The sequence below is a fragment of the Dunckerocampus dactyliophorus genome, chromosome 3, assembly GCF_027744805.1.
Source record: "Dunckerocampus dactyliophorus isolate RoL2022-P2 chromosome 3, RoL_Ddac_1.1, whole genome shotgun sequence".
Taxonomy (NCBI): Eukaryota; Metazoa; Chordata; class Actinopteri; order Syngnathiformes; family Syngnathidae; genus Dunckerocampus; species Dunckerocampus dactyliophorus.
Window position 1 is genome coordinate 1,608,280 of NC_072821.1, and position 21,123 is coordinate 1,629,402.

General features: G+C 42.7%; 1 protein-coding gene across 2 annotated transcripts in view; it reads left to right on the forward strand.

The window, feature by feature from the left end:
• The window catches only part of LOC129178432 (synaptosomal-associated protein 25-A-like), a 36,860-nt gene that overhangs the window by 3,097 nt on the left and 12,640 nt on the right, over positions 1–21,123 (forward strand). For both annotated transcript variants that reach the window (XM_054770682.1, XM_054770680.1), the window contains exons 2-4: positions 10,709–10,814; positions 13,304–13,345; positions 19,810–19,858. In XM_054770682.1, the coding sequence (XP_054626657.1) occupies positions 10,743–10,814; positions 13,304–13,345; positions 19,810–19,858 (163 nt within the window). In that variant the 5' untranslated portion in view covers positions 10,709–10,742. The remainder of the gene's footprint in view (positions 1–10,708; positions 10,815–13,303; positions 13,346–19,809; positions 19,859–21,123) is intronic.

The window sequence follows — 21,123 nt, forward strand, 5'->3', positions numbered from 1 at the left end:
AATATCCTCACGATCGTCCAGCAAAGTCCCAAAGATCGACCGGTTGCTCGCAATCGACGGGTTGGTGACCCCTGATAAAGACTTCTAACTACTTCCACATTTCTCAACCGACTCAGACCATTCCAATGTCAAAATTCTCAACTCATTCCGGACATTTATCCTTCTCGGTACATTGCACTGTCATGCTAGGTGTTAGCATTGTATGTATGTATGTATGTATGTACTGTATGTATGTATGTACTTTATTTATCCCACAGTGGGGAAATTTACTTGTTACAGCAGCAAGCAAGCAAGACAAGTAAAGAGAACAGTGTAAAGAAAGCATATTGTCTACAACATGGTTCAGGTGGTGCAGGTGTTGTAGAGCCTGACAGCAGTCAGGTCAGGTCAAAGCATTGCTAGCATGCTAACACTAGCATAGTGTCTTTTTTTTTTTCATTTTCATAGCTAGACACTTATATAAACACTTACTACTATTATGCTAGATGTTAGCATGCTAACAGCACAGCAGTATTTCTAGCCGTTGTCATAGGCAGACACATAGACAGAATAAACACTTGGCACTAATATGCTAGGTGTTTGCATGCTCATGTTAGCATTGATAACATGTTAACATAAGCATAGTAGCATTTTTAGCCATTTTCATAGATAGACTATTATATAAACACTTAGCACTATCATGCTAGGTGTTAGCATTCTAACAATAGCATGCACGACGCTTGGCCGACGTCTGCACTCTCTGAGTGCTTTTCTAGTTTGCTTTTGTGACAGCTCAAATATCTAAACAGCTGCACCACAACATAAACAATACACATTGTTTTACATCAAAATAACTACTTATTTTGCAAATTTAACACCATGAACTATTTCCACTTTTCACATTTGGAACTAAACCGTGTGTGTGCACGCCTGTGTGTGTGTGTGTGCGTGTGTGTGTGTGTGTGTGTGTGTGTGTGTGTGTGTGCGTGCGCATGCGTTAGTTTCCCTACAATGCGCATCCTTCTGCACACTAGACCCCATGCTATTCCACGTCCTCCTTGCTGTCCAGAAAGTAAATACAGTTCAAAAAGGTTTCTGACGCCTGCTCTAGATGCTTCTCAGGTCAGCTGGCAGCAAAGGATTTAGCTTTTTCCTTGCCTTTTTCTGTGAAAGATATTCCAAAAGAAGGTTGTGTCTCAACAAAAGGTCATAAAACAAGAAGAAGGTGATCAGACAAGAGGAGGAACACACAACGGAAGTGACGCGAAGTAAAAAAACAAAAAGGGAAAAGGTTGGACAGTGGACACACCTTGTCAATGGATCACAGGAGCAAGTGTGTCCTCGAGGGCGTAACGTTACAGTGGTTGACTTGCGTTTACACTTGTATGATGGTTGTGAACGTTCAAATGCGACTTCATGTGCAGTTAATAAAGGTTTGTGGTGGCCAATGGTTGACCCTGGAACAGATGATTCCTTTGTGCTTAAGTTCCCATTGGGGGGGGAATGGATTCTGAATCCAAACAAACCAGAAATTGTATCAAGAATAAAGAAGGAAAATGAAATGTCAAATATACTGTAGTAACATTAAAGTAACATATTGCTCCAATGTCACGTAAATAATGTCAAAATCTAGTTTTCAAATCCCCAAAACTAAACCAAAACTATTTCCATGTAGTTTTATGACAGCGCGGAACTACTAAATACAAAGTATGAATGTCCAAAACTAGTGACACAGGAAGTGAAAGAAAAGGGAGTGCATGTATGGAAAAGAAGGGAAAGTGGTTTGTGTGTTATGTAAGTTGTTTTATGTGTATATATATATATATATATATATATATATGTGTGTGTGTGTGTGTGTGTGCGTGTGTGTGTAGGCAGGCCTGTGGATTAATCCAGTAGGTTTTATCCTCAGTGAATGGGACAGTGGGGCTTTGCAGTGATTATCCCTGCAGGCCTCAGATGATTGCTTTGAATCAGCTGCACTTGTCGTGTCTCCCCACTCCATGTGTGCTCTTGGACCCCCCCCAACACCAAATATACGGTCAAAATGTCTAGCAACATTTAAGTCACAACATAAGCTGGAAATGGAGGCACTAAGATGAAATGTATTTCGGATTCCCGATCAGTTTTCCACGCGTCCTTCCTGCCAGCCTATCAGGTTATGTAATCAGAAAAATGTTGGGAACTCAATCTGTGCCATCAAAAAAAAAAATGGATTACTGCCATTTGTGTACCTCTTCCTCGAATGTGCCACCAGTTTTGAACTGTCACAAAAAATGGCATTTAGTGATGCAAACAGCACAGAAAGTATTTTTAGGCATTTCCATCCAAGCTCCTTCCAGAAATCCACTTGATTTTTATTTTTTTTCCCCCACAGCAGATTTCTCTCAGTGGGCGACACGTCTCGGCCTCCACAGGCGCCGCTTTAATTTACTGAAGCCATATTGAAGCTCAGCCCGTCCTTCAACCACATTGTGGATATTAAATAAGAACCACATCCTTGATATTTCAAAAGTTGTCCATGATTCACGTATGCATGATGCATCACAGATGGTCGCCGTCAAACGCAAACACGGTGGAACACAATAGAAAGCGAAGCCTTTTGCCATCTATTACGTTTTTAATGGCCATACAAGTGTAACAAGAAGTTAACCTCTCATAATATGCAGTGACACAAACAGTAAAACACTACATCGTTATGTAGTTTATGTAAGATATCAGTCTCTTTATTTAAATGACAGCGATATAGCGGATGTAAACAATGATGGCCGCTGTCAAACAGGATACCTTTAAGGTGGAACGCAATCGAAAACCAACACTTACACTGGTGTTGCCATCGTTAAAACCTTTTATTAATGCTTAGAGTCACATGAACTCATTCAATCCCGGCCATTTTTCAAAAGACAACCCCTTCGATAGTGACCATTTTAGACAATCTTCCAAGGCACACAGGATGTTGTGTTGTGTGTTGTATGGTTGCATAAACATGGAAGCTACCACAAGAAAGATTACACTCCCGCCTTTCATCGGAAAGAAAAAGTTTGTTTCCCTTTTCCATTCTTCAGCAATCAGCAGTAGAACATAGGGAAGTTTCAGGAAAATATCAGCTCCCGACTACTAAAGGGAGAAAACCAGCTTATGTGAAAAGATACATTTCAGGCATAACTTTCACTTTGACACAAATAGTTTTTGCTTTTGAGACGGCGCAAATATCTGAACAACTATACCAACATAAACAACACAAAAAAGGGGTTGTTTTACATCAAAATACAATTTAATATAACACCATCAACTATTTACAATTTTCACATTTGGAATTGAACTATGTGTGTGCATGTGTGTGTGTGTGCATGTGTTACAATTTCCCTACAATGCATAACCTGCACGCTACACTCCTCCACGCTCTCTCACTTCCTCCTTCCTGTCGAGTGTGTTAACACATGCAAATGATCCATGCACTTCTGCCACCTTGTGGCCGTTTCTATTTTTTTAAATTGCTTTGATGTGAAATCCATTAGTGGAGAGTTGCATCATCACCTCTTTTTGCCTCGTGCGAAAAAACGTAAAAGACGTATAAATGCGTTGTTGGGGTTCATGAAAACGTGTAAATATGGCTTTGGTATAGAATGAGTTAATAGTCATAAAGTATTCTAAAAATGGAAAAACAAGGCCAACATGTGTGAGTCTATATTATGGCTTATTAATGTCAGTACATTACAGTATGTCTACTATATTTGGAATAGGAGTGTAAAGGTGACTATAGGGGTGTTATTTCATGTCTAGAGGGCTCTAATTATGGTGAAAAACATATTTAGAAGGTCGTAAACAGATTTTCTATGCTCTAACTACAAAAATATTCCATTTACAAATAAGGAATCCTACTTGGTGGAAATGTATCTTATCTTAAATTTGTCATATCTTATCTTTTCTTATCCCGGTCGGGTCTGGAACTGATTAACAGTGACAAGTGAGGGATTGCTGCCCAAAGAAGAAGCAACATGTGCTGGAAAAATGGCACCAAAAAGCATCCCAGCGTGCAAATGAGGCTGGCATTTGTCCTCCCTCACATGTGCCAAAGCGGACCACATGGTGCAATAGGTTCGTTACCTTCACAGTTAAGTTAAAGTAGCTGTTGTGTTTTGTTGTGTTGCGTGTGTTTCTTGGCAGTCAGGCGTGAAGTGGCCGAGGCAGCGTCTGAGTAGTTTCAGCCTCCAGGCTCCCATCATGCTCTCTGGCCTGCTTACATCTTGGCACTTGTGTTTCTTCTTTATAGGTCAGCATGCATGCAGGCGCTACGTGCACAGCATCTGTGTGTGTGTGTGTGTGTGTGTGTGTGGGTGTGTGTGTGTGTGTGTAAGCATGCTACTCCATTTAAAAACCATTTAGCTTGTAGCACTGCAAGTCAAAGTTAGGATAGTTTGTGGGCACCAAAACCAAAAAAGCTTTGCCAATCCTCCCCAGCACAAACACGTGAAAGTGAGGTAAAAGTGCATCGTGCACAATCCTCCCCCTTCCGATGTAGGTTAGCGCTTCTCAAAGGCGGGAACGCAACCTGGCGCATGTGCTATTTGCTGTCAATAAATAGGACATGGCCGCTGGAGAACGGCTTTTTGCTCGTGGATGTCCTTAAGGAGACAAACAAGAGTCAGGATGAGGTGAAGATCAGCTTATCTCATTTGGAGCCACAGCTTTGCTGCCTCTTTTGACTCCATTGTGACCTCCAGCGAAACAGGAAGCAGTCAGCACCCTTCTCTTCCCGCGCAGCCCGTCTCATTCTCTTCTTGCACGCCCATGACAACATTATGGGATGTCACCGATGAGTCCAACAGGCTGACGGAGTGAGGACCCGATGAAAGCACGAGGACGTATTAGCGGCTTGAACGCAAGCTGGGAAGTGGGAAACCTTAAAAATCATGCGGGTTGTTGCTTTGACATGCTAGTAACAGAGCCGTGCTTCCCAAACAGACATTTCACCTGCGCTGTACGCCTTGCGCTGTGCAGGCGCTGTCCACATGATGAGGCGTTTAGCGCACTGCGTAACTGGGTCTTAGGCTTTTAGGCACCAATGTAGTCACGCTGTTTGTATATTTATTCACGTACCCCCATGACGACACATACTATCATGTATCACAGATAATCGACAGGGTTCTTTTTTATGTCCTTAGAGCAGTCCATCAAGAGACTATGCTTGGTAAAGATAAATATGTATCTATTATTCTGACCTTTCTCTGCCTTGTGCTTACTAAAAACCTGGCCTGTCACGATACCAAATTTTGCTGGATGATAATTGTCCTACAAATTATTGTCGATAATCAATATTACTGACAAAACAAGTTTTAGACCATTTTAGGCTTGCTAAAAACAAAAGGTAACATCTCCCTATCAGTCTACCTCGTCCATCTTGTGTCTGAGATCACTAAAGATCAATAGGGCTCTTGCTTTGACATCTCTGGAAGTTTGAAAACAGTCGGAATTAAATTGAAGAAACGTGCCTGTTTGTCTGAACTCTGACCCCAACTAGCTTGACCACCTTGTGTCGTTATCGTTCAAAACCAACAGCGTTCCAGCGAGGAAGTGGATGACTGATTGTTGAGAATGTCAATGAGGTCAGGTGAGAATTGTGAGGGGCGCACTGCTGACAAAACAACCTGTACCTTGACGTGACCTTTTGTGTGTGTTGGACATGAGTCAAAACGACTAGAGAGCTTGCTTTGACAAACGACGTGAATCACTGAGACTTTGACAAGGGCTGCTGAAAACTGGCACCTTTGGTGCTCCGAAAGGGAACTAGCGCCCTTTGACCTCTGCTCCCTCGACCATCTTGTGTCGGCTGTCGCTCAAAAATAATGAGGGTTCTGGCAATGACGATGAAATATCGATCAGTCAGCGTTTGAAAGAGATGGGTTGAGGCTTTGCTGGCTGACTGCACACTTGCGCACTTAGCGGATATGAAAACACAATATTTCCCCTCTTCTTCTTCTTTGCTTTTTAATGGTGCATTGCAACCACTCAAGTTAGTCCCTCCACATGCGCTACGTAGCCAAGATGGCGACGACTGAGGGTGGTGAGTGTCCATCGCTGCACACTCACCATTTGTGGCGTGTTGAGTACGACATCCGGGTACTGAGTGCACTCACTGCATTTTGCAGTACTTCTCCACGTGAACGCACTTACGCACTCCAAATGTAAGAAAGTGTGGACGTGCGCACCTCTTGAGTGCCGCCGTGCTTTGCTGAAAGGCAAGACCCAATTTGTTGTTGTTTTGAGAAGGTAGTCGGTTAAAGGATCGGCGGAGTGATGAGGAGTAGCGTACAGTCAAGGTGGATTTTTACAGCGTCTTCGTCTACAGCTATTAGCCTGAGCGCTGTTAATATTTGCCATCAATAATTCACGGGTGCCCTTTTTAAAAAGCTCATCTAAGTCGAGAGGCTGGAGGACGTTTTTGTACGCGTGCACGAGTGCAGCCTGTTGGCAACCAGACCGTTAGTGCGCTCCTGACCTTGACACACGCTCTATCATGGCGGAGATAAGGTGCACATCAGCGTGATATTGCTGCAGACCGAGGACGGCAAAGCCAGGCGGCCCACAGAGAGGAAGTGGAGTTCTAGAGGAGAGAGTGTGAGTAAATCCTCTTTCCCCTCTGACTTTAATCTGTCACGGCCTGAGCCGCTGTCCGTCAAACAGGCTGCGTGGGGGGGGGGGGAATGGGGGACGCTCGGGCCTCGACTCGCTGTGGGTGAAGGTCCGTCTAGTTGCTTCTTATCTTGTCTTACATTGGGTCAAAAAAGTGGACGTAGCTGCTGGGGCTCCATGCGAGCATGTTTCAATGAGAGGGTGGCGCTATAGATGAGACAAGACTAAGCCCCGCCCTAAAGCATGAAGTGGACCCTTATAACTTTTGTGTTTGGTTAGTTTGAATTTCTGGTTCATTTTGGGCCTGAATGTACTGTGTATAAAATGATCCCAAGCATTGAGATGTCTCCATCATAAAACGACACATCATGTTTGAAGTGACATCATTGGTGTGTTAGTGTTAGTGTTGTGTGTTGTGGGTTGGTTCTGGTCGGGTTTCGGTGTTGAAGAACGTCGTCCCAGGTAGCTGCTGGGGTTTCACAAGTAAGGAAACGCCCGTCTTGTTTGAAGACGCGAGCGTCTGCGTCACATGCACAAGGCCGGACAGGCGACGGTGCGCAGGGATACGGCGGGAGACAAATATAATGCAGAACGATTTGTGAGGTTGGATTTTTTTTTTCCGAGGCGCCTTTGATGTGATGCAAATGTATTACTCTTTTCAACGCATATTTTTTTGAGAAGCCAAACTCCTTACTTGTGCAACCCCAGCGACTACCTGGAACTACGTTCTTCATCACCGAAATCCGGCCAGAACTGGACTTAGGGGACCAAGTGGGGGCTAAGACGCTGTTGATGTACTACACTGCTGATGGGGGTGTCATACGACTCCATGTCAAAAAATCCCAACTATCCCTTGAATATAAAAGACTGCTGTTAGTACACGATAAATAGTGAGATGATTCATTGTCATTAATACCAAAGAAAAGGTACAAATAGACACAATAATGATCAAACACAATGAAATGAAATGACATTTTTAATGTTTTTCTTAATAACTTCTAAACGCTTTCGGCCATAAGTTCCTTTTTTAGTTGTGTGGTTGTCACTTCCATTTTTTCAAAATGTCAAATGTAATCTAGTTTAATTTAAAAGCCCAAAAACCGTCCCACGACGAGCAGAAATATCTGTTTTAGTTCTCCTGCTGTCCTTAAATTCCAGCCAACTTTACTGTAGTTGTAGAGTAAAAGAAGTCAAAACAGGCAAATATGTTTTTAATTCCAATATATAATAAAATGCAGAATGTATTCATTCAGTCATAAAACTTGTCCAGTAAAATAAAATGTTTACCATCCAGCAGGCGAAACAACGTAGATGAACAGAATCGCTGATCTTCTTTTTTCTGGTGACATCACGTGTCTGCCTGACCTCTTGTTGCTAGGCAGATTTCAGAGGGCATCATCATTGCTGCCCCAAGTTTACAAGTTTACAAGTTTACTCGCACAAATTCATTTGCAATTGAATCGCTGCTCTGCATTAAATATGAAATAGTAGTCGTCTACCCGCTGGAGTCCGGTGCCGTAAGCCAGGCCTCATGAAGTAGATATGCGTCTTTTACACAAGGAGGCCATGGGAGAGGAAATTGGACAAAGACGCCTCAGCGGATGCACGACCAAACAGGAAGCATCTCCGCTGCAGTAAGATAAGCATCTGATCAATAAAGATGGCAGATGGATGACGCCACAGGAAGCTAAAAGATGGTCAGCACCAGTACCAGCTTTATATAACAGTTTACCTCCTCTCTTGTTCTGGTTAATCTGGTTACACTAATCCTCCTGCTGTAGCTTATTGTGACGGCCAAATGTAAAATGTCAACATAAATATTTGAAAGTAGAACGGGCACAGCGGGCGAGAGAGAGAAAAAAAGAGGCTCGCAAAAGTAGCTTGCCGAGCTCGTGTGTATGAATTATTAAGAGTCTCGGAGGAGGAGACAGAAGCAGGATGGGAGATACTTCATCAGACATGACTCCATGCTTGGCTGACGTCTTTTATATTGTTCCTATTCAATGTTATCTCGTGCTATTAAGGACAGAATTGAATTAAACTGCGTTAATTGGGGGAGAAATGCAAGCCAAATGCAAGGTGGTATCGTTTATAAAATGAAAATGGTAAATTGATTTTACAGTAGGTTGTAGGAGGCAGTAGGCAGCCGATCCCGATCCAGTCTTCAGGATCGATCCGCTGTATTTTGAAGAGTGGATAATATGGGCTTCCGCCACGAGATCGGGCCGCTCCGGTTGCCGTATCATGTTCGTATCACGTTCGCACTGGGCCAAACTTCAACACGGTAGGTGCGGTAATGCGCCTCAAAGATGGTTGCCACTCGGCTCCCGCCACCTGCAAGAAGAAGAAAATGCAACGTCACCACGCAGACATGTCCGCAGTGTACCGTTGAACTACAGAGGTAGTTCCCCTTTGCTGTGCCTGGACTGCTGTGTCATGGTGCGGGGAGCTCACACGGGAAGTGCGTTAAGTCAAATACTACTACGATGAGTATATTTTCACCGCATTGTGTTTTACCGCCTTAATGTAAGGACCATTTTGCAATGACCGCTGACGACGTGCAGGTTCTGAGTGAAAAAAGACAAGAGGTACGTTTATTCTTGCACCCGGCTCGTATCAACAGTCAATTGCCATTCTCAACACATACAACACACTTCCGGCCTTCAACATAAGAGCACTCTTTGTCACTTTTGTCTAACTGTGTAAACACAATAAGAGTGTCATAAAAATATGTTACATTAATAACGTGATGGAATTACAGCTGTGACTACGTCTTCCTTCATCACCAGCACGGGCATTTCAGCATGTTGAAGATTTTGTAGCAGTAAGTGCTGAGGCTGACGTCCCATTAGAAAAGTTAGCCAAGCTGCATCCATTTCTCAAAGACGGGACAAAATGGGCCAGTGATGTATTGCATCAAGAAATGTAAGGATTTTTGCATTTCATTCGTGGACATTTTATTCACTAACCCAAGTAGCACACACTCTATGCTAAAAATAAAAGGGATTTCACAGGGCCCTGAGAGAGTTTCTTAAATAAAAAATGTCATATATTCTAAATCACACCACAAATTGATCTATAATCACCTCAAATGATTAGTCCTACCCTAAAAGTATTTTGCATGACCATTTTTTACAATTGTATCTGTTATTGGATCTTTTATTGGATTAGGGACAGAATCACAGAGATTTGTTACAAAAGCCAAACAATATTGCACGTTTGGAACTAAAGCTTATTATTATTTAAAAAAAAAAAAAAAAAAGATTGGTAACCGATCGGATCAGCAAGACTATAAAAAATCGGAAGCTAAAAAATGTGAATCGGGACAGGAACATGCACTACAAAGTGGATGTGTAGAATCGTGGTCCCCAACCTTTTTTGACCCACGGACCGGCTTGTGTTCCCACAAATCTCAAATCTCTTAAACAAAATAATGAATGACCAATTGGTTTCATCTTTTAGATAACCAAGCGTTTTATTTCTTAAATGGTCATTGTGCTCAGGAACAAAGTGTATTTTCTTGGGTCTGATGGACTACTGTACACGATGGAAGGAACCTTCGTAGATGAACTGATTTCTTACCAAGAAAATGACATACGGTATTACGTGATGTTGGTGGCTGTGCTCTTAGAAATCCTAAACGTAGACAAGCTGACTAGAAATAAGACAAATATTCTTTTTGCAGTGCTCAAAGTAAAATGACGACCCTGTAGCGGAACACAACTGAGTGAGTGAGATGCGCCCTTCCTTGTTCCATTGCACAGTATCAGTATCGTCAGCTAGAAATGAGCAGCTCCTGATTCGTGAGCTAAAATGTTTTTATTTTCCACCACAGCGCTGTGTTTTTGCAGATGATCCTAATAAACTGCCACACATTGGATCGTAGTTCTAATTAAGAGAAAGCTAGCTCTCCACACGGCTAACATTACGTTAGTAAGGTACATTACCCCACGTTGGGAAGCTAGTCTTTCCAGCTTTGCAGATGCCATGCGTGCCTTGCAGGCAGTGGCCCACCCCGACACCTTTAGCCCGAACTGGAGGATCTCTGACCTCGCAAATGACGCCTTCTGACCTTTCTTTCTCTCTCTTCATGCAGTCGTTCCAGTTGAGGTCAAAGGTCAACACCCACCATGGCGGACGACGCGGACATGCGCAACGAGCTGGCCGACCTGCAGACTCGCGCCGACGAGATAGCCGACGAGGTAAACGTGACGCGCCGACGTGGCGGTGGAGTGTTTGCTCAGCAAATGTCGAACTTAGAACAATTTTGTCTCTTGGCATTTTAAGATCTTCCTCCAGGCTAGTAGACCATGTGACCTCCCTCCTTTAAGACCTTCCTTCTCCTCCCGCCATCCTTCACAGTTTTTTAAAATTATGTTGTAAGTTTCCTTTGAAGAGAACTTTGTCCTTTTAATGAGCTAACAGGAGCTCAGGAAGAGCAGCAGCAGAATAATAGAGGAGCGCTAATGGCCTCATTAATATTCATGAGTGCATAATGCACACAGGATGGAGGGAGGGAAAGGTGAATGAGTGATGGATGAACTGATGCCTGGCTGATGGAAGGATGAATGGTCGTGCTGATGGACAAATGCATGAATGGGAGTAAGGGTGGATGAATGAGAAGATGGTTGTATGGATGACAGGTGAATGGTTGAATCAGTGCACAAATGGTGGACGAGTGACTAAACTGATGGATGATTTCTGGACCTTCGGAATGAATGTAGAGGATGAACAGATGAATAAATGGATGATGGATGACAGATGAGTCTAAAGATGGATGGGTAAATGAGCAGATGCCTTGACTGATGATCATTGGATGGATGAAAAGGTGGGTTAATGGATGAATACATTGATGGATGGATGAATATATGCAAGTAAGGATGCATGGGTGGGTGACTGGATTGATGGATGAATGGAAAGATGGATGGATAAATGAAAGGATGCTTTGCTGATGATCACTGGATGGAAGAAAAGATGGGTTAATGGATGAATGCACTGATGGAGGAATGAATGGATGCCGTTGATGGATGGATGAACAAATGCAAGTAAGGATGCATGGATGGGTGACTAGATTGATGGATGAATGGGAAGATGATAGACGAGTGAAAAAGTGGAACGTGGGTGACCGATGAATAGAAAGGTGAGTGGATGACGTCATTGATGGCTGATGGACAGATGAAAAGGTGGATGAATGCATTGGTGGACGCATGTTTGTGTGAATGGAAGAATGAAAAGATGGAAGGAAGGGTACATGGATGAGTGAACGAACGAATGGATGATTGATGCATTGATGGATGAGTGGATGAACTGATGGAAGTATTCTGTAGATGAATGGATGGATTGATAGACAGCTGTATTGATGAGTGGGTGAAATAGATGAACAATTTATGGAAAGTGATGGATGAATGAATGGAAAGATGGACGTATGAATGGCTAGGTAGTTAAATTGGAGGATGGATGAATGGATAAAAGGTGGATGTACGGCTGACTGATGAATTGGTGAAAATGGAAAGACGGCTTGATGAATAGATGCAAATGATGCATAGATGGATGGATGATTGACAGAGTGATCATGGACGCCTGGATGGAAACGCCATGGATGGATGAATGGATGGATTGATGAATGGTGCATTGTTGGATCGTCAGTGGATGGGATGGAAAGATGATGGAGGACGGATACCTGGGATGTAAATCTCTGTGATAGACGATTAAATTTGAATCTTGATGCACAGGTTACGATACAATTCAAAAACGATATATTTAAAAATAGAACGACTCTGTACAAACGATTTGATTCGATGAGTTCTACGGTTAATGTTTGCTGATGTAGATATTCATCTTACATCGTAAAATAAAGATGCCAATGATATGAAAGTGGCATTACGGTATTTCAAGTTTAAGTTACCACACCCGCCTCTGTTGGTCTGGCTGGTCTTACGTTCCCCGTTGATGGGGGACAATCCAACGCTTGCTGAATTCTGCTTGCACCCTTCTTGAAATGAATCCGAAGACTCCGCCGTTCATACGCCGGCTTGCTATCGGTTGACAGTGCCTTACAAACTAGCTAACCCCGGGCAGCTAGCTAGCGCCGCGCTCTCGTGTTGTTTTGATACACTCAACCGATTGTTTCTCTCGCGATGCCCGCTGATTGTCTCCACAATCCATTAACATAAAGATTTATGGCTGATTATTATCAATACAGGATTCAAGTCGGAATCGTTCACTCCCCAAACCGGATATCCGGTCGCATTGGTTTCACATCTCGAATGGATACATGAGTGGATGAATGGATCCACTGATGGACTGATGATGGGTGAATCGAGATGGATGTGCGGATGGTAACTGGACGAAAAGACGGATGAATGGATAATGGATGGATGTAAGTATGACTGAATAGATGAGTGATTGGATGGATGGATGAATCCAGTGATGGTGAGAACAAATGAAATGATGAGTAGATGGATGAATGAGTGACTGCACAGAAGTACGGTGCTGTAAGTATGGGAGGATGGAGGAAGTTAATGGAAAGAAATGAAGGTCAAAGATGAAAGAGTGAAATAAGATGGTGATGTGATCAGATCATTCCCGGCACTCATCACCAACTTCAAGTGGTGTTTATTTGCTGCCACCTTCTAGATCCTTCTCATCCGCTGTTTGCTGTGCTAATTAGCCTCTCGTCTTCTCTCCACAGTCACTGGAGAGCACTCGCCGCATGATAGCTCTCGTCGAGGAGGTGAGTTCACATATTGACTGTACGTCCCGTCCCCTGCTGACCTTTGACCCTGCTGTCATCCTCAAGTACAAAGCCTCGGCCTCATTGAAGGAGACAAGCTTTGATACCTATGAAATATTCACTGGCAGGCTGTGCAGTGAATCAAATCAAGCGCCCCACCTCCACTCAGCCTGCCTGTGAAGTCATTTCTAAGCTTCCACTTTTAGACTAAAGTGTCCTGGTTGTGTCTGCGAGTGTTTAGGCTGCCTCACATCATCACGCTGGAAAAAAAAGACAACTTTTTGTCAACGTGAGCTTCTCTCCAGGGACAGGAGCGTTAAATATAACCTAGCAATAACTAACACAGTGTGCACAATGCACTCTTTTCATAACACGCTAATACAAACACCAGCTGGCTTCATATGAACCGCATTTGCTTACGTTGGAGCGGCAGCAGCTCAGTGGCCGCGGGGGCTCGTCTTGACGACCGGAGGGTCGGAGAGTAGTGATGGAAATTTTGGCTCTTTTTAGCGAGCCGGTTCTTTTGGTTCTTTTGGCTTGTGTCACGCAAAAGACTCCCAAGTGGCTCCTCAGATGTTTTTGTTGCCTTAAATTAATTTAGTATCAAATGATGTGTATTGTGTAAAATGAATCACTCATGTAAAAAAATACATGGATGGATGAAATGTTTATTATTGGAATGGATTTATTTACCCCTCAACAAACAATAGGTCAAATCTCTTCATGCAAATTTCTCACGAACAAATCGGCTCTAAGAGCCCCACAGCGTGTTTAACCCCACCCCTCCCCTTGCTCAGTGCGGACACAGCGACGCCGCCACACATCTTGACCATTGACATTCGCCTTTAAAAGAAAAAACGAATTGGCTCCCAAAAATGCGAACCGAGCTGGCTCCTAGAGCCGATTCGTTCGCAACGACACGTCACTACCGTGACACGTCACTACCGGTCAGTTTTTACTTGCAGATAAAAGAATGTATTGGAAACCCTGGATATTTCTGTCACGATATGTTAGTTGTTGCAAAGCTAAATAAGGTTTTGATGAAACTTACTTAGTAAGTCAGCTTGTTAGCAGGTTTATGGGTGGTCGTACCTCCACCAAGTGCCAAAACAAATGCAAGAGGTACTTTCAGTCATCATTTGTTTGTTGGATATGAAGTTAGTTAGTCAGATTATGCAGGGTTATTGTTTTCTTTACCTCTAGAAAGCCCCAAAAGTCCGAGACGTTATGTTCTGATTGCAGTTAGTCAGCTAGTAAGTTAGCTTGTTAGCAGCATTACGCAGGGTTGTTGTTTTTACCTCTACTAAGCACAAAAAAAACACACAAGGTCATGTTTCAATCACCGTTAATGTAGTTGTACCTCCACCAAGGCCCAAATATGTGAGAGGTCAGCTGTTAATTAGTTCATTACTTAACTGGAGAGTTTGTTAGCTCGTCAGTTAGTAAACAGCAGAGTCTCAAGTAAAGACGTGCAAGTCCAAGTCAAGACAAGACGGGCTGAGTCAAGTTCAAAACCACAGGCTTGAAATTTCGGAGATGACACAACAACGATGGCGTGGGTTGAATACTTTGAACGGGGAAGCGTTCTACTCTCTTTGATGACATTGTCAAGTCCGGTCTAAGAGTCATCAGAATTGTGAATCGAGTCTGACTCGAGTCCAAGTTGCATGACTCGAGTCCGCACTGAGTAAACAGCAATCATTGTTGAGAATGATTATTACCTCCTCCAAGCACAACAAAGTTGTTTTGTCAGTTAGTTGCTTATTTAGTTTGTAGCGTTGCTCATTATTGTATTTATCTGTACCGGGCTCAGAAGGTGTGAGCGGTTATGTTTTGTTGGCCGTTAGTTGTCTAGTTTTAAGACAAGGACAAGACAAGAATTTGGCAGCGTTATTGTTTTTTTGGGGTTTTGTTTTTTTTTACTTCTACCAAGCCCCAAAAGGGTGAGAGGTTGAGCATTGCGTTAGTAAGTCAGCTTGTTAGGAGCATTACACATTGTTGTTGTTACTACCTGAGGTTATGTTTCAATCACCGTAGGTTTAGTTGTACTTCTACCAAGACCCAAAAGCGTGCGAGGTGATGTTTTTGTTGGTCGTTAGTTTGTTAGTTAGGACGACACATTGTTGTTCTTCCCTTTACCAAGCCCCAAACACGTGAGCAGATATCTTATGTTGGTGGTTCAGTTAGTTGATTTGTCAGCTACTTGGCAGGGTGAGGCACGAGGGGAAGCGTCTGGGTTGGCAAGTCATGATGGCCACGTTTAGCATTGGTTGGCCTTGCTGCGATTGTGAGTCTCTACCGACTGCCACGATGATTACCTCCACCACGATGTAGTTTTCATTGTTGCAAATCTGTTTTCGGTGTATTAGTGTGCAACTTTGTGTTACGAGCGTCCACGGTTGGCGTCCAAGTGCGTTCCGGTTCCTGCAGGCACGTGCCCGTTCAGGTGTCACAAAGGCTTAGGGATCGGGGTCAAGATTACGCTAATTGAATAAGCACACGGCAGGCCGAGCAGGGAGCACACCACTCGTCCTGCCTCGCCTCATGTGATCTGATAACAGCGACGCCGCAAAGACACATAACACAGCAAGCGTTAAAATTAGAGCTCATTGAAAATGCATGAACTTCCATTGTAGAGCAACACAGGGAAGATAATCTTATCAGGCCACAGTCTCATCCACTGTGATAAAATATAACACAGAACAGAATATCAGTCTTCATTATGAGGCTATTTTAATACCGGACACATGAAGAGAAGGGACTTTGTCTGTTACTGCGCTGACAGCCATAAAACAGCAGGCGAGGCACGGCTGCCACTTTGAGGTCAGCGTCCTTGTCTCATGCTAATGTGACCCCGAATTAATTCTTCTTGCACGTGCCCCTCATGCCCTTTAATATATATATATGTACTGTATATGTATATTTATATGCTGTATACGATGCCAGGAAGTGTGAGAGCGTTTCCCCTCGGGTGCAACCTCATAAAGGCCTGTTGAGTTACGAGCGCAGGTGAGATGGACATGAAGTGAAATACAGCTGTAGCATTAACACACAGGCTCAATGCTAAATAAAATAAAAATAATGGAGAGAAGAAGGTTAAATAAGCTGAATGAGGGGAGTCACATAGTTACAGAAATATATCTTAATGATATTTATTTAATAACAACAATAGTACATTTTCTAATGATTATAGTAATTTCAGTATATTTTATTTTATATTTTTTAGTAAAAAAAAAAGTACTTGTTAATGCAATTATTAATTTCTATATATACTCATTATTTAGTAAATTATATAGCAAACAATAAATTACAATAACTAATACTTATATACAGTAAATATAATATTATGCAAGGATTATATATTATCTTTGATATTTTCTATTTTTATTTTAATACAAAGTAATTGAGAACATTGGGGCAAAAATTGGGTGGATTTTTTTTGTTTGTAAATTTGCGGCAACTTTTGTCAAAATTCCATGGAAATTTTAAGCTGATGATTTGGACATCTGACCGTTTTTAAGTGATTTATTTTTTCTTTGCTGTATTTCAGAAAAATACATCATACTTAATGTTTATAACAAATATAGGACATGGTTGAAGAACAAAATATTCCGTCTGAGAGTAAAAACAACGACGACAAAATATATATATATATATATATATATATATATATATATATATATATATATATATATATATATATATATATATATATAATAATAATATCAGAAAATATTTGTTTTTTTAAATCCAAGTTAATCCTTAAATTGGAAGATTTCCCCCCAAAATATACAAAACAAAGAATATCTGAATTGTAAAAAATGTACACAATATACAGTATATCATATAAATAATATATAAATGCCCAGTTTACTCCCATTTGTTTAATCTACCTCATCAAAACAGCACATTTTGTTTCCTGTGTGTATGTGTGTGTGTGTGTGTGTGTGTGTGTGTGTGTGTGTGTGTGTGTGTGTGCGCGCGCGTGCGTGTGTGTTATGGAAACATGATGTCACCACGGTGCTTGATGCCAGTTGGCCCAGTCAGACGCAGCCTGTCCTCAAGCTTTGGAGCGATAAAGTCTTTGAACTCTCATGATTCCTTGTGGCTAACAAGCATGTTGTCAGTGCTGGTTGTTATCAGGATACCATGATATCACACCCTGACTCTGTGCAATGATACATGAGTCATCCACAGTTATAGTGAAAGTGATCCTTAGCCTCTGGCAGCGTGACCGAGCAGAGAGTATCAGTAGCACGACCCACTGGGCCTTGCGGTTCTGGTCTCTGTGCGCCACCCAGAGAAGGTCGAATCACGCTCACGTCCAAAATAGCTGATGCATGAAGCCAGTGGCCCGTGGACTTGGATGTCTGTGGGAGACCTCATGGAAAGCGAGAAGTTGTTGTTGTTGTTGTTGTTGTTGTTGTTGTTGTTGTTGTTGTTGCTGCACACGCAGCTTAATGAAGTGTGTCCTTGTGTGGTAGCCGTGAAGAAATACACACTAATAATACAAATCCCAAATGACTGATGCTTCGTCAACAAATATCTGGCCCAGTGAACATCCCAAGCAGAGAACACATCTTCTGGCACCATTGTCAATGACGAGAACAAAGTTAGAGCAAGGATACCGAGTATGACAGCAGAATGCTGTAGAATTCATCACATGCAGCTTGTTTCACCCATTCATATTCAGGTCCATCCATATTTAGTCCAGAATCTTCAGTCCAGAAAGTATATACCAGAAGATTTAGCTCAACATTTGCTCCAGAAGGTTTCATTCAAAAAAGTTCTACCCAGATGTCTCAGACCAGAAGGCTTGTCAACAAGGTTCTGTCCAGAAAGGGTCCTCAGAGGTGGTTTAGTCCAGAAGGTTTCCTCCAGTCCAAACTGTTTAGTACGTAGGATTTAGTCCTGAAGGTTCAGTCTAGATAGTTCAGTTCAAAGTTCTGTCCAGAATGCTCAGCCAACAAGGTTTGGCCTGGAAGGTCAATTTCAGGTGGTTCACTCCACAGGACTCACTCCAAAAGGTTCAGTTTAGATAGTTCCGTTCAGACGATTTAGTCCAAAACGGTTCCATCTTGAGTGTTCTGTCCATAAGGTTTCGTCTTGAAGGTTTTAGCCAATCCAGCTGGTTTAGTCTGAAGGTTCAGTCCAGTAAGTTTAGTCCAGGTGGTTAAATCCAGTTGGCTCACTCCAGAAGGCTTAGTCCAGACAGTTTCATTCAGGTCCAATCCAGCGAATTCAGGCGAAATCCAATTGTTAAGTTTCAAGGTAACTGGTTCAGTCTAGAAGGTCATGTCCATAAAATTGATTTCAGGTGGTTTCATCTATAAAGTTCCTTTTAGAAGGCTTAGTCCAGAATGTTCAGTCCAGAATGTTTATTCAAGAGGGCTAAGCCGACAAGGTTCTGTCCAGAAAGGTAGTCAGAGGTGGTTTAGTCTACAAGGTTGCCTCCACAAAGTTCAGTCCAAAATGTTTACCATGCAGGGTTTAGTCTTGAATCTTCTAGATCAGGGGTCTCAAACTCGTGGCCCGTGGGCCATTTGCGGCCCGCCGAGTCACATTTTGCGGCCTGCGACTTGTCTTCAAAGATGACTGTAAGACGGCCTGCGACAAGCCGATGTTGCTCGTCGGATGCACACGTAAGCCTACACTCAACTAAGAGTGGGTGAGTCACTTCAAACATTTGCTAAAAGAATTCCACCCATCTTCTATTCCGCTTGTCTTCATTCAGGTCACAGGTAAGCTGGAGCCTATCCCAGCTGAATGCAGCAAAATATAAAATGTGAAATTATGTACAGTATTCATTTATTTGATTCCCCCTATTACTGTGTCAAGATATTCTTGTTATTGTGAGCCATGTATCGCGTGTCGTATCGTGAGGTACCCCGAGATTCCCAGCCCAACTCCCAATACTTGATGCGGCCCAGCCTCACTCAGACTCTGCCTCAGAACTGCCTCAGTTCAAACAGTTCTGTCCAGAAGGCTCAGCCAACAAGGTTTGGCCCAGAAGGTTCATTCTAACTGGTTTACTCCAGAGGACTCACTCTAAAATTTTGGTATAGATGGTTCCAGACAGATGATTTAATCCAGAAAGATTGAGTCTAGAGGGTTCTTGTAGATTTGACCAGTCCCCGTGGTTTAGTCTGAAGGTCCTGTCCAATCAGTTTAGTCCAGGTGGTTAAGTCCAGCTGACTTGCTCTAGAAGGTTTCGTCCAACAGGTTTCATCCTGGTCCAATCCAGCAAATCCAGTCCAAATAGTTTAGTACGAGTGCTTTCACTGGTTCAGTCCATAAAGTCTCATGTCTCCGCTTCCGTTCTGTCTCAAACATTGTATCATCTTTCTCATCACGGCTTTTTCCCCATATCTAAATGCAACTCTTCCCATCTTGTTGACCTTCTTCTTCTTCCTTCTCTTTTTTCTCGTTCTTCTTCTTGTTTTGTCCCCTGTGCGGCCTGCCAGAGTAAAGATGCCGGCATCAGGACTCTGGTCATGTTGGATGAGCAGGGAGGTGAGTTACCAATGGACGCCTTCTGTCTTTTGCTGCTCCTGCTGCATTCAAGTAGTCAGCTTTATGTCCAGAATGTTCTTCTAAAGGCTTTATCCTTATCATCGAGGAGTTTATTCAGTCCAGCTTGATCTCATGACAATTTAGTAGGATTTTGTACAAAAAGTAACACACTATACTGAACTGACATTTTGAAGTTACATAAAAAACGTTTTGGTTAGTTCAGGTTGTCTTAGAAGACATTTCACCCCTCATCTAAGCAGGCTTCACAAGTTCATGCTAAACGACTAGATAGGACAGCTCTAGTTTGAGGGGTTGGTGCAGTATCCAAAGTATTTATCTCCTAAGGGTAGAGAGGCATGCTCAGAAAGGAACGGTTTCATTTTTTTGTGGTGCAAAACGACAGTCGTTAAGATACACCACCTACAGTATCTCTCACATACAATGGCTTCCTTTCGTCCCATTCTAAAAGATTCAACTATTTAGCCGCTTACAAATATGTAAAAACGACCACCTCGGTTTCAGGCGTGTCCGTGACTGTTGTTACAACTGACAGGAATGCCGACGTGGTCGCGCTGTTGTATCTTCTTAACGACTGTCATTTTGGTGGAACTCTGACTTTAGAGGATAAATACTTTGGATCCTGCACCAACCCCTCAGACTAGAGCTGTTCTGTCTAGTCAGACTAGTGCTGTCCTACCGAGTCGCTGAGCATGTACTGATGAAGCCTGCTCGGATAAGAGCTGAAACCTCTTCAACAGTTGAGTTGGGATAGATTCAATGGCCTGAGAGTACAATGACCTGCATGAAGGAGAATATCCGCAGGAAACGTTTTGGTGATCACATTACCCGTAGTCCCTTGGAATGATGTCAAAATCCAACATTTTGGGTACAAATTGTAGCTTTTGCTGTCCATATTTTTATTGAGTGTACTGTGAATGTGTTTGGAAAGCATCACAGCAAAGATTTAGCATTTTAGCATGGGCACAGTGGCCCTCATGCTAGCGGAAAATAGTCCAAATGCGAACATTTTGTAGCGCTTGAACTTTTTGTACAGTTTCTTACTAAATTCCGGTTGCTGGGCTGATGCAGCTAGCTAGCATTCATTGCCCTTTCCTTTGTTTAGCTTAGCTAGATTAGGGAGCGGAAAGACAAGATGATCAATGTGTTTTTATACAATGGTAATCATTCCTGAGCTTTGCCTGGCAGGTTGTAACTATGTTCATGTTCTTAGAAAGCGTGGTGATGGCGTGAAATCAAGCCACGCT